Source organism: Salmo salar, chromosome ssa17 (assembly GCF_905237065.1).
Source record: "Salmo salar chromosome ssa17, Ssal_v3.1, whole genome shotgun sequence".
Classification (NCBI taxonomy): domain Eukaryota; kingdom Metazoa; phylum Chordata; class Actinopteri; order Salmoniformes; family Salmonidae; genus Salmo; species Salmo salar.
In genome coordinates this window covers 53,407,098-53,419,419 of record NC_059458.1, presented here as the reverse complement: position 1 = coordinate 53,419,419, position 12,322 = coordinate 53,407,098, and the positions used below count along the sequence as shown (strand labels likewise).

Genomic DNA, 12,322 nt, shown 5'->3' with positions numbered 1-12,322 from the left:
TACAACACATTTTTTTCCATGAATTTTTTTGTCTTTGGAATTACTTATTTCTTCAATTGGGTTACAAGCAATGTAATCAATTTCCTGTTAATCAAAATATGAAGTTGGTTCTGTAACAAAATAATGAATTCAAAATGATTTCTTCACATAAGACTTTCACATTAACTGGTTACAATACAGTCCATCTCATAAATTAAGAGCTTCAGTATCACAGTAATTAGATATATTAGAGACAGAGCACTTTTAAAAACTCAGTGTTAGCAATGAACATATGATCATCAGAATAAGAAAGAAAAAAAACAGAACAGACCAAATTACCTGGAATGACATTAACTCTCACGGGTGTCAAAAAAAAAAAAGACAGCCACACCCTAAAACAGGCCACACCTCCATCTGTTCTGATAGGCTTCTGCCACTGCATTCCACCCACCACTATGCAATGTGAATGCGTACAATATTTAAAAGCTTTCATTACATTTTGTTGCATTTCTCCAGTACATAATACAATGAAAACGCTATAGTAAATGCTACAGTAATGTCTGCAAAAACACTACAGTAAATAATACAGTATAGCGCAATCCGCATAAAAACTTTGTTCCAGACATGTTTTTTAATTTAAATGTAACTAGGCAAGTCAGTTAAGAACAAATTCTTATTTACAATGACAGCCTAGGAACCTGCCGCCCATTATACATTACTATGAGCCGCCCTCATATAACTCTTCTACAGTACATGTCAAAGTAAAGTGCCATTCTTCCCCTTTATGTCTATATCAGCGCAGTGAGTCAAGGGTTGAGGACAGGTTGGGCAGGGTCCACACACACACACACACACACACACACACACACACACACACACACACACACACACACACACACACACACAAGCAAACACATGATGATCAAAATGTGGCCAATGTGTGTTAGGGAGGCGTAACAGAGGGGCCTATTTTAGAGAGCCATTCACATGAGGCAGCAGAAAGCATAAATCAATCATTCAAAATCATAAACAGATTTTTCCTGCACAACATCACCGCTACACTTTCACTCTCTGATTGGCTTCTCTTTTTAAAGGTAAGTTATCCGATCGTCTCAGCTCAGTCTATGAAAACAAAGAATATTCTGAGAAATATGTGAGATCAATAAAAGCAGATAGTTCTTTGGAATGTTTCAAGTATTTTAACATTTTTGGTTAAGACCATTGTCTAGAGCAATCTGCCATGTAAAATATAATTTGGGTTGACATGGTTCAAAAGGGAAATGTGTTCGCTTTTCAAGGAAGATTTCCTAGAAGTTAAGGATACAAATAGATGAAGTAGTTGCTAGCAGTTGGTTGTGTGTCCAGTTTGTGTTTACCTCATTGGGGTTAGTGTGTTAATGCTTAAGCGGTCACACCTCATATCTTCGCCTATATTTACAACAAGGAATTCTCATAATAAAATTGTATTTTATTGGTGTTAGACTTGCTTGGTCGTAAATTGGGGCATTGCTTTTGAGTCCCCTCCCATCGTTACTCAGTGGCGCGAGCGGGCAACCTGAGACGTGTGCGCGTGTGTGCGTGAGCATGAGTCTGTTGTGTGTGTGTGTGTGTGTGTGTGTGTGTGTGTGTGTCTACTTTATTGTGACGTGTGAGGAGCCCAGAGGGTTTGTCTTAACACGCGGGGCTAATAAGGCTTCTGTACCAGTAGAACAGCATGCCACCGGAAAGGTCACAAGTTTGATCTTTCCTTGTAATGTCACAATGGTGACATTAAAGCAGACAGCCTTTTTACTCAATGGACCTCAGCTATTTGGTGGCCTGGTGCGGCAGATACTGCAGCAATGCCCTTGGTCAGTCAAAATCTCACCTTGCATAGTAGCTCACACTAGCGCCAAAGGTGATAATGGCTCAAGGGTATAGCACCCCACACTTGAGAGGAGAGGAGAAATGCAGAGAAAATGTAAGGAGAAATAAAAAAGAATCTTGAGTATTCAAACCTTTTTCTCCTTCATCGTTCTCTATCATCAGACAATTCCATCCAAGGACTCTATTAACCTTGACAGTGAACCCCTGTTCTCTGGGTAATAAGAGAGCCAAGGTCAGTCTCTTTTATCCAAGTCAGGACATGAGGACCTTGTGGGGGACCTTGATTATCACCCAGTAGCTCATAATAATCACAAGTCTAATACATGTGTGATGGTAAACTATTACCTTATTTTCATATGTGATAATTGTTCCTAGTATGAATCATTGACTCTTACATCTCTGAAACTTTCCGTATGTTGTGAATGTTCTGCCAATAAACCTCTGAGCACAGCTATGTTGGCTCCCCAGCAGTACTCAGCCATGTCTGAGGGGTGAGTCTATAACTGTCACACTCTGTGCCTTTCAATCAATCACACAACTATGTTGGCTCCCCAGCAGTACTCATAAACCAGAACAGCCATGTCTGAGGGGTGAGTCTATAACTGTCACACTCTGTGCCTTTCAATCAATCACACAACTATGGCAATGTTGTCAATATGGGACAGAAAATAACGCCTTCTTTCGATTTGTTTGTTTGTTTGTTTGATTTGCAATATGTTGAAACAGACCGGTAAGTCAGTTTTGGACATATTTTCCCCCCTCATACCTTTTGTTGTGCCTAATATCTTAAAATTGCCCTTTTGTTCATTACTTTGCTTTGTTGTGCACAGTTAAACCTTTGTAACAGTCCTTTTGATACTCTATACATACAGTTGAAGTCAGAAGTTTACAAACACTTAAGTTGGAGTCATTAAAACTCGTTTTTCAACCACTACACAAATTTCTTGTTAACAAACTATAGTTTTGGCAAGTTGGTTAGGACATCTATTTTGTGCATGACACAAGTCATTTTTCCAACAATTGTTTACTGACAGACTATTTCACTTATAATTCACTCTATCACAATTCCAGTGGGTTAGAAGTTTACAGACACTAAGTTGACTGTGCCTTTAAACAGCTTGGAAAATTCCAGAAAATTATGTCATGGCTTTAGAAGCTTCTGATAGGCTAATTGACATCATTTGAGTCAATTGGAGGTGTACCTGTGGATGTATTTCAAGGCTACCTTCAAACTCAGTGCCTCTTTGCTTGACATCACAGGAAAATCAAAATCAATTGACCTAAGTTAAACAATTTAGGAGGCCTACAAACCTGACTCAGTTACACAAGCTCTGTCAGGAGGAATGGGCCAAAATTCACCCAACTTATTGTGGGAAGCTTGTGGAAGGCTACATGAAACATTTGACCCAAGTTAAACAATTTAATGGCAATGCTACCAAATACTAATTGAGTGTATGTAAACTTCTGACCCACTGGGAATGTGATGAAAGAAATAAAAGCTGCAATAAATCATTCTCACTAGTATTATTCTGACATTTCACATTCTTAAAATAAAGTGGTGATCCTAACTGACCTAAGACAGGGCATTTTTACTAGGATTAAATGTCAGGAATTGTGAAAAACTGAGTTTAAATGTATTTGGCTAAGGTGTATGTAAACTTCCAACTTCAACTGTATGCTATGCAGGCATTTAGCATGTTTACGAATAGCCACACTGATATCTTGGCAACAGCTTGTGCGACTTAACATGTTAGACATTATAATCTATCAGTAATTACTGAGCAATTGTCGTGTCACAAGGCCATTTGTCTCAGGCTATCAGATAATCATCCAAATGATCCCACGACCACTGGAGCAACACAGAAGGACTCATTTGGTATCAATATCAAGCCACATACACAGTAGAAATGAGCCCCTTGCTCTCTAAGACTGTGCTTCAATGAATCCTTGGTGATTTGGTGGCAGAGCATTACATTCTATTACATTAGGAACCACAGCTCATCCTAATCAACAGAGACAGGCTGTTGTATGCTCTGTAGCTCCGCTATAATAGAGACCACATATGACTATAGGCTAACATCATCAGTGACTGTAATGAATGAGCCTACCTACATATGAAGATGTGCTAACATCATTAGTGACTGTAATGAGCCTATTATATACCTGTAATGTCTCATCTCTCTCTTCCAGAAAAAGACAAAGTACTCAGCGACTCGCAGGTTACTGCTGAAGGTAGGTCGGTCTGTATGGAAGTGAAAAAGAAAATGTATTCATAGTACTGATAGCACATGTATGTTTAGCAGGCTGCATATGACTAGTACACATGTTCAGATGTAGGATCTTAATTTGACCTACAGCATATTGTCACAAACTTTTTCACATTTTGACAGTGAGGATATATAACACATTTTCAGTGCGTCCCTCCGCACCTCATTGAAGAGTAAATGTGGGCCCCGGGGCAAAATTAGTTTGACACCCCTGCTTTAGTCCATAATGTTGCTTGATAGGTGGTTAGGCTATTACCTTGCCAAAAGTAGGCTGGATGAAAAGTGCAATATTGTTAATATAACTGTGTGCTAGTGTGGGTTTTCAGTGAATTTATGTAAATCCCCAAATTCTCAGCACCAAAGAATGATCAAATTAAGATGCTACATCTGTACACACACAACAACAACAACATCAACCACAACATACAAGTGCCTTGAAAATCATGTTCACCAAAACTGAAATAAGTAAAAGTCCAAAAATACTTGAAAACACAAAATTTTGTACATCAGTTGAACTATGAATTGTATTGTCTCATCATTAAGTTGTTCAGCCATGTTTCCTTATAGCAAAAACTGCTGAAGAAAGCTGGGGTCTTGCTGGTCCAGGAGCAAAGCAACAAGGTGACGGAGAGGGAAAGCACCTTAAACGAGAGAGTACCACCGCTGAAACTCTCCGGCCTATCTGTGCAAGAGCTTCAGGTGCACTAACATAACGCTAAGGCCCAAGGTTCAAGTACCTATATAGTGTTTCCTAAGGACTCGAAGCGAGGCGACCATCTCTGTCGGCGCCATCTTGCACTTCTATTGTCCAGAGTGTATATGGCTCTGGTATATGGCTCTGGTCAGAGATGGGCAGTATTTAAATTTGTCCTTTGTATTTCACTGGCCTGAACTACAATCCAATGTATTTTGTAACAAGATACAGTACTTTTGAGACCTGCTTTTTTATGTATTTTTATTTTGTATTTGTTTTGGTAAAAATTTCATTTTTTTAATATTGGTTCACAATTTTTTGGCCTCCTTTCACCCTGCATTGGTATCAGAAGTCTGATGGCACTATGGTGTGATAAAAGTGTCTGGCAAATTATCAATATGTAAATGTCCCAAGATTAACACTTGCAAAGCATGCAGGGAATTATTCTAATGAGCTCCTCCCCCGAAACAAGGCCAAAACTAATACCCAGTGTGCTTTGCAATTGTTTCTTTTTACATTTTGCTCATTTAGCAGACGCTCTTCTCTAGAGTAATTTACAGTCAGTGCATTCAACTAAGGTAGATAAACAACCACATATCACAATCATAGCAAATAAATAAAATAAAAATGTTACCATTACTGAGAATGTTGTTGTAGTGAAGGCGTGTAGTTCCAAATGTATTTTGAAAATACATAAAATAGCTGTGTTTTGATTATGTACCTTGGAAAAGTTTTTGCTATTTTATTTTGACACAATGGTCTTTAGAGTATTTTTTAATTGTAACAAGATAGTATCTTTACCCATCTTTGGCTCTGGTCAAAAGCAGTAGGGAATAAGATGCTATTTGGGGTGCAGATAGTAGCCATCAAATCAAATCAAATCAAATGTATTTATATAGCCCGTCGTACATCAGCTGATATCTCAAAGTGCTGTACAGAAACCCAGCCTAAAACCCCAAACAGCAAGCAATGCATGTGAAAGAAGCACGGTGGCTAGGAAAAACTCCCTAGGAAAAACTCCCTAGAAAGGCCAAAAACCTAGGAAGAAACCTAGAGAGGAACCAGGCTATGAGGGGTGGCCAGTCCTCTTCTGGCTGTGCCGGGTGGATATTATAACAGAACATGGTCAAGATGTTAAAATTTTCATAAATGACCAGCATGGTCAAATAATAATAATCATAGTAGTTGTCGAGGGTGCAACAAGCACGTCCGGTGAACAGGTCAGGGTTCCATAGCCGCAGGCAGAACAGTTGAAACTGGAGCAGCAGCACGGCCAGGTGGACTGGGGACAGCAAGGAGTCATCATGCCAGGTAGTCCTGAGGCATGGTCCTAGGGCTCAGGTCCTCCGAGAGAAAGAAAGAAAGAGAGAATTAGAGAGAGCATATTAAAATTCACACAGGACACCGGATAAGACAAGAGAAATACTCCAGATGTAACAGACTGACCCTAGCCCCCCGACACATAAACTACTGCAGCATAAATACTGGAGGCTGTGACAGGAGGGATCAGGAGACACTGTGGCCCCATCCGATGAAACCCCCGGACAGGGCCAAACAGGCAGGATATAACCCCACCCACTTTGCCAAAGCACAGCCCCCACACCACTAGAGGGATGTCTCCAACCACCAACTTACCGTCCTAAGACAAGGCCGAGTATAGCCCACAAAGATCTCCGCCATGGCACAACCCAAGGGGGGGCGCCAACCCAGACAGGAAGACCACGTCAGTGACTCAGCCCACTCAAGTGACGCACCCCTCCCATGGACGGCATGGAAGAACACCAATACGCCAGTGACTCAGCCCCTGTAATAGGGTTAGAGGCAGAGAATCCCAGTGGAGAGAGAGGAACCGGCAAGGCAGAGACAGCAAGGGCGGTTCGTTGCTCCAGCCTTTCCGTTCACCTTCACACTCCTGGGCCAGACTATACTTAATCATAGGACCTACTGAAGAGATAAGTCTTCAGTAAAGACTTAAAGGTTGAGACTGAGTCTCTCACATGGGTAGGCAGACCATTCCATAAAAATGGAGCTCTATAGGAGAAAGCCCTACCTCCAGCCGTTTGCTTAGAAATTCTAGGGACAATTAGGAGGCCTGCGTCTTGTGACCGTAGCGTACGTGTAGGTATGTACGGCAGGACCAAATCGGAAAGATAGGTAGGAGCAAGCCCATGTAATGCTTTGTAGGTTAGCAGTAAAACCTTGAAATCAGCCCTTGCCTTAACCTCTCTAGGGTAGGTGGCACCAAATCGTCCCACCTACGCAACAGCCAGTCTAATCCCGTGGCGCGATATTCAAATACCTTAGAAATGCTATTACTTCAATTTCTCAAACATATGACTATTTTACACCATTTTAAAGACAAGACTCTCCTTTATCTAACCACACTGTCCGATTTCAAAAAGGCTTTACAACGAAAGCAAAACATTAGATTATGTCAGCAGAGTACCCAGCCAGAAATAATCAGACACCCATTTTTCAAGCTAGCATATAATGTCACATAAACCCAAACCACAGCTAAATGTAGCACTAACCTTTGATGATCTTCATCAGATGACAACCCTAGGACATTATGTTATACAATACATGCATGTTTTGTTCAATCAAGTTCATATTTATATCAAAAACCATCTTTTTACATTAGCATGTGACGTTCAGAACTAGCATACCCCCCGCAAACTTCCGGGGAATTTACTAACAATTTACTAAATTACTCACGATAAACGTTCACAAAAAGCATAACAATTATTTTAAGAATTATAGATACAGAACTCCTCTATGCACTCGATATGTCCGATTTTAAAATAGCTTTTTGGTGAAAGCACATTTTGCAATATTCTAAGTACATAGCCCAGCCGTCACGGGCTAGCTATTTAGACACCCAGCAAGTTTAGCCTTCACCAAAATCAGATTTACTATTACAAAAGTTTGATTACCTTTGATGTTCTTCGTCAGAATGCACTCCCAGGACTTCTACTTCAATAACAAATGTTGGTTTGGTCCCAAATAATCCATCGTTATATCCAAACAGCGGCGTTTTGTTCGTGCGTTCAAGAAACTATCCAAAATGGTAAATCAGGGTTACGAGCATGGCGCATTTCGTGACAAAAAAATTCTAAATATTCCATTACCGTACTTCGAAGCATGTCAACCGCTGTTTAAAATCAATTTTTATGCAATTTATCTCGTAAAAAAGCGATAATATTCCGACCGGGAATCTGCGTTTCGGTAAATAGAGGAAAAAAAAGAAAGACGGGGGAGACCAGTGCACGCACCTAAGCCCACTGTCCCCTGATCGGCCACTTGACAAAGGTGATAATGTGTTTCAGCCTGGGGCTGGAATGACGACATTCAGCTTTTTCCCGGGCTCTGAGAGGCTATGGGAGCCGTGGGAAGTGTCACGTTAACTCAGAGATCCTTTGTTTTGGAAAGAGATGTCAAAGAAAGCCAATAAATGGTCAGACAGGCCACTTCCTGTAAAGGAATCTCTCAGGTTTTTGCCTGCCATATGAGTTCTGTTATACTCACAGACACCATTCAAACAGTTTTAGAAACTTTAGGGTGTTTTCTATCCATATCTAATGAGTATATGCATATTCTAGTTACTGGGTAGGAGTAGTAACCAGATTAAATCGGGTACGTTTTTTATCCGGCCGTGTAAATACTGCCCCCTAGCCCTAAGAGGTTAACAGGAAGCCAGTGTAGGGAGGCTAGCACTGGAGTAATATGATCACATTTTTTGGTTCTAGTCAGGATTCTAGCATCCGTATTTAGCACTAACTGAAGTTTATTTAGTGCTTTATCCGGGTAGCCGGAAAGTAGAGCATTGCAGTAGTCCAGCCTAGAAGTAACAAAAGCATGGATTAATTTTTCTGCGTCATTTTTGGACAGAAAGTTTCTGATTTTTGCAATGTTACGTAGATGGAAAAAAGCTGTCCTTGAAACAGTCTTGATATGTTCTTCAAAAGAGAGATCAGGGTCCAGAGTAACGCCGAGGTCCTTCACAGTTTTATTTGAGACAACTGTACAACCATCCAGATTAATTGTCAGATTCAACAGAAGATCTCTTTGTTTCTTGGGACCTAGAACAAGCATCTCTGTTTTGTCCGAGTTTAAAAGTAGAAAGTTTGCAGCCATCCACTTCTTTATGTCTGAAACACAGGCTTCTAGCGAGGGCAATTTTGGGGCTTCACCATGTTTCATTGAAATGTACAGCTGTGTGTCGTCCGCATAGCAGTGAAATTTAACATTATGTTTTCGAATGACATCCCCAAGAGGTAAAATATATAGTGAAAACAATAGTGGTCCTAAAACGGAACCTTGAGGAACACCGAAATTTACAATTGATTTGTCAGAGGACAAACCATTCCCAGAGACAAACTGATATCTTTCCGACAGATAAGATCTAAACCAGGCCAGAACTTGTCCATGTAGACCAATTTGGGTTTCCAATCTCTCCAAAAGAATGTGGTGATCGATGGTATCAAAAGCGGCACTAAGATCTAGGAGCACGAGGACAGATGCAGAGCCTCGGTCTGACGTCATTAAAAGGTCATTTACCACCTTCACAAGTGCAGTCTCAGTGCTATGATGGGGTCTAAAACCAGACTGAAGCGTTTCGTATACATTGTTTGTCTTCAGGAAGGCAGTGAGTTGCTGTGCAACAGCTTTTTCTAAAATTTTTGAGAGGAATGGAAGATTCGATATAGGCCGATAGTTTTTTATAATTTCTGGGTCAAGATTCGGCTTTTTCAAGAGAGGCTTTATTACTGCCACTTTTAGTGAGCTTGGTACACATCCGGTGGATAGAGAGCCATTTATTATGTTCAACAAAGGAGGGCCAGGCACAGGAAGCAGCTCTTTCAGTAGTTTAGTTGGAATAGGGTCCAGTATGCAGCTTGAGGGTTTGGAGGCCATGATTATTTTCATCATTGTGTCAAGAGATATAGTACTAAAACACTTTAGTATCTCCCTTGATCCAAGGTCCTGGCAGAGCTTACATTGTCTGGACTTATTCCCTGGTGTGCTGTTGGTAAAGAACAGCATCTCCCTTTTTGTTTAGACGTGTCACCCTTCTACCTTTCTCATTGATGAGTGAGTGGAATTTTAAAGTGGTGGCTTTTGTAGTTTGTTTGATGCATCCTCCCACAGTACTTTTTCAACAGTCTTTGGTGGCTTCTAGATGACTGAGTCTTTTTTCTTCACAGGAGCTCTGTAAGGAACTGCACAGGAAATGTGACACAGTGGATGAGGCACGATACGATATCGAAGCAAAAGTGCTCAAGAATGAGAAAGAGGTTTGTTTTTTGTAATGTAAATGATGAGTTTACGCTGTCAGTCTTAGGACAGTTACCTGAAGTTACCTGAGATCTATGAAAGTGCCTCAAAGTGTATTTCGTTGAAGATAACTATTTTTATACTGACTTCTATTGGTGATTTCAATATTCTAGAAGTTCAAAAAGTGCCGCAAAATGCTTTCTTTCTCAAATGAAAGCATTTTCATGTTCATTGAAATGCCAAGACCCTAAATGGCAACATGCTTAGCTTAAGGGTACAGGAGAGTGAACCTTTTTGCTGTATGAACATCTCAGCTCGTGGACCTGAATGCAAAGATCAACGAGCTGAAAGGGGGGAAGCGACCTAACCTCAAGAGGGTCAAGAAGTCTGCCGACGCTATGCTGGGGGCTCTGACTGAAGCCAAACTCAGCTCCAAGGCAGACTTCAAGTCCAACCTGAAGACAGTCAAGAAGGACAAGAAGGAAGAGGAGGTAAGACTGGGAAGTTTAGAAATAAACATACAATGGCTTCTGTAATGTCATAGTTTACAGCACTGTTTTAGCTGGCACTGTATTTTCTTTGTACGAACTACACAAACATGTGGTAACAATGGGTACTTACTCCAAATAATTCAACACATTTGGGTAAAGGTTTGACTCAAGTGATACTGATCAAGATACAGAGTTCATTGGTCTTGTTTGCTGTGTCTGAGTCGCGTTTGATCATCCATACTGTACGTGACCATGGTAACCAGGCCGTCATTGTAAATAAGATGTTTTTGTTAATTGACCTGCCTGGTAAAATAAAGGTTACATTTGAAGGACTGTCGATTCTCTTCACAGAAAGCGGACCCAGGTGACTGGCGGAAGAATGTGGAGTCCATGTCTGGAATGGAGGGCAGGAAGAAGCTTTTCAATAGCTAAAACAGTTCAAATACACTGGCTCTGTAGAGATCTGTGGCTGCATTACCTGATTGTTTACTAATTCATATTTTGGATATTCCTAAAAATATATTTTTGCAGTGAGATTGTGTTTTGGAGGAAAGTATGAAGTGTGAGGTATTTTACACTGAAGACTGTGGGAACTATAAAGACTGGGAACTAATCAATATTTTTATGAAAAACTATTTAGTGTTGGCTACTTGATTTCATGTTTGATTTAGATTCCTATAAAGAGAAAATAGTCAAATGTGGAACAACCTAATATACTCATCATATTAGTTCAATTTGTAAATATTCAATTCCAGTTTGTTATTAAAACACCAATTATTCTGTTTTGGTTTATCTGCCAATATTTATGATTAAAAGAAATATGATGAAGTAGGTTCTCTTTCATGTTGTTTACTTTTGCCATAATGCAATATGAAAATCTTAAAAACACATACAGTGTAGATGCTGTTAATTACATGGATAAGCCACTCAATGTGGTGTCGGATTTTCAAGAGCAGTTCTCCTTTCAGACTGTGGGTGACACTATAGACAAGCTAATGTACTGTTTAACCAAGGTTGCCATTTTCACCTCTGTCACTTCAGTTCAATCCTATCACCACTAGGGTGTGTTATAGCATTACCCTTTTCATTTAAAAGTTGACCTGTGGGTGGTTTGTGCTTACGAATGACACCTGGAGGTATCATTCACTATCACTGATCTTCGGTTATCAATGGCAAAGTCAGCTGGGCCAAAGACTACTAGCAAAGTAAAGAGACGTTTGAATAGTTGTGTAGTTCAGGTGAATTATACCATTAAAGCGAACGAAACTGGTTGAATTCAGCAGACATAAACATAAGCACTTTCTAAAATGGGTACCATACTGCGACCAATATGCAGCTACAAATGACCTATAAAACCAGTCATAAGAGTGTCTAAGTCCTTAGTACTGTATTGGAGAGGGGAGGCAATGTTTTGGCAGAGAAAGAGCTGGCTAGAGGAAGGGAAAGGCTGTATGGAACAGTGCATCCTCTCTGCAGATCATACAGATGGTACAGAGGCACACATACTGTAGGTGTGTAACCTGCCATGTAACCACAAAGGGTGGAGAAGTCAAGCAGCATGCTTCTGTAAATATGCATTCATTTTTATATGGATGTGATGTGTTATAGTTTTTCTGTGATAAAGGACAGCTACTGTCCCTAACCCTTTCCACAGCTCTCTTTGGCATGAGACACATTTGCCTGTGCTGATAGGAAAATGGTCAAGGCAAATGTGATAGGGGTAAACATTTACAGTGTCTTACAGAGGCTCT

General features: G+C 40.3%; 1 protein-coding gene across 4 annotated transcripts; it reads left to right on the top strand.

Moving 5' to 3' along the window:
* Positions 1 to 943: 943 nt before the first annotated feature.
* Positions 944 to 11,402, top strand: tnni1 (troponin I, slow skeletal muscle). Of its 4 annotated transcripts, none has more exons than XM_014152809.2 (8): positions 944 to 1,073; positions 2,404 to 2,435; positions 2,572 to 2,575; positions 4,036 to 4,077; positions 4,680 to 4,811; positions 10,011 to 10,100; positions 10,395 to 10,571; positions 10,923 to 11,402. In XM_014152809.2, the coding sequence occupies exons 2-8, from the start codon at positions 2,425 to 2,427 to the stop codon at positions 11,001 to 11,003; spliced, it is 537 nt and encodes a 178-aa protein (XP_014008284.1). In that variant the 5' UTR covers positions 944 to 1,073; positions 2,404 to 2,424; the 3' UTR covers positions 11,004 to 11,402.
* The last annotated feature ends 920 nt before the right edge of the window (positions 11,403 to 12,322 follow it).

Bases quoted from the DNA above. Each gene is read 5' to 3' on its own strand.
- tnni1 (XM_014152808.2), top strand. From the start codon at position 2,299: ATGTTGGCTCCCCAGCAGTACTCAGCCATGTCTGAGGG. The intron at 4,078-4,679 runs GTAGGTCGGTCT...GTTTCCTTATAG, and splicing joins CTCGCAGGTTACTGCTGAAG to CAAAAACTGCTGAAGAAAGC. The intron at 10,101-10,394 runs GTTTGTTTTTTG...TGAACATCTCAG, and splicing joins TGCTCAAGAATGAGAAAGAG to CTCGTGGACCTGAATGCAAA.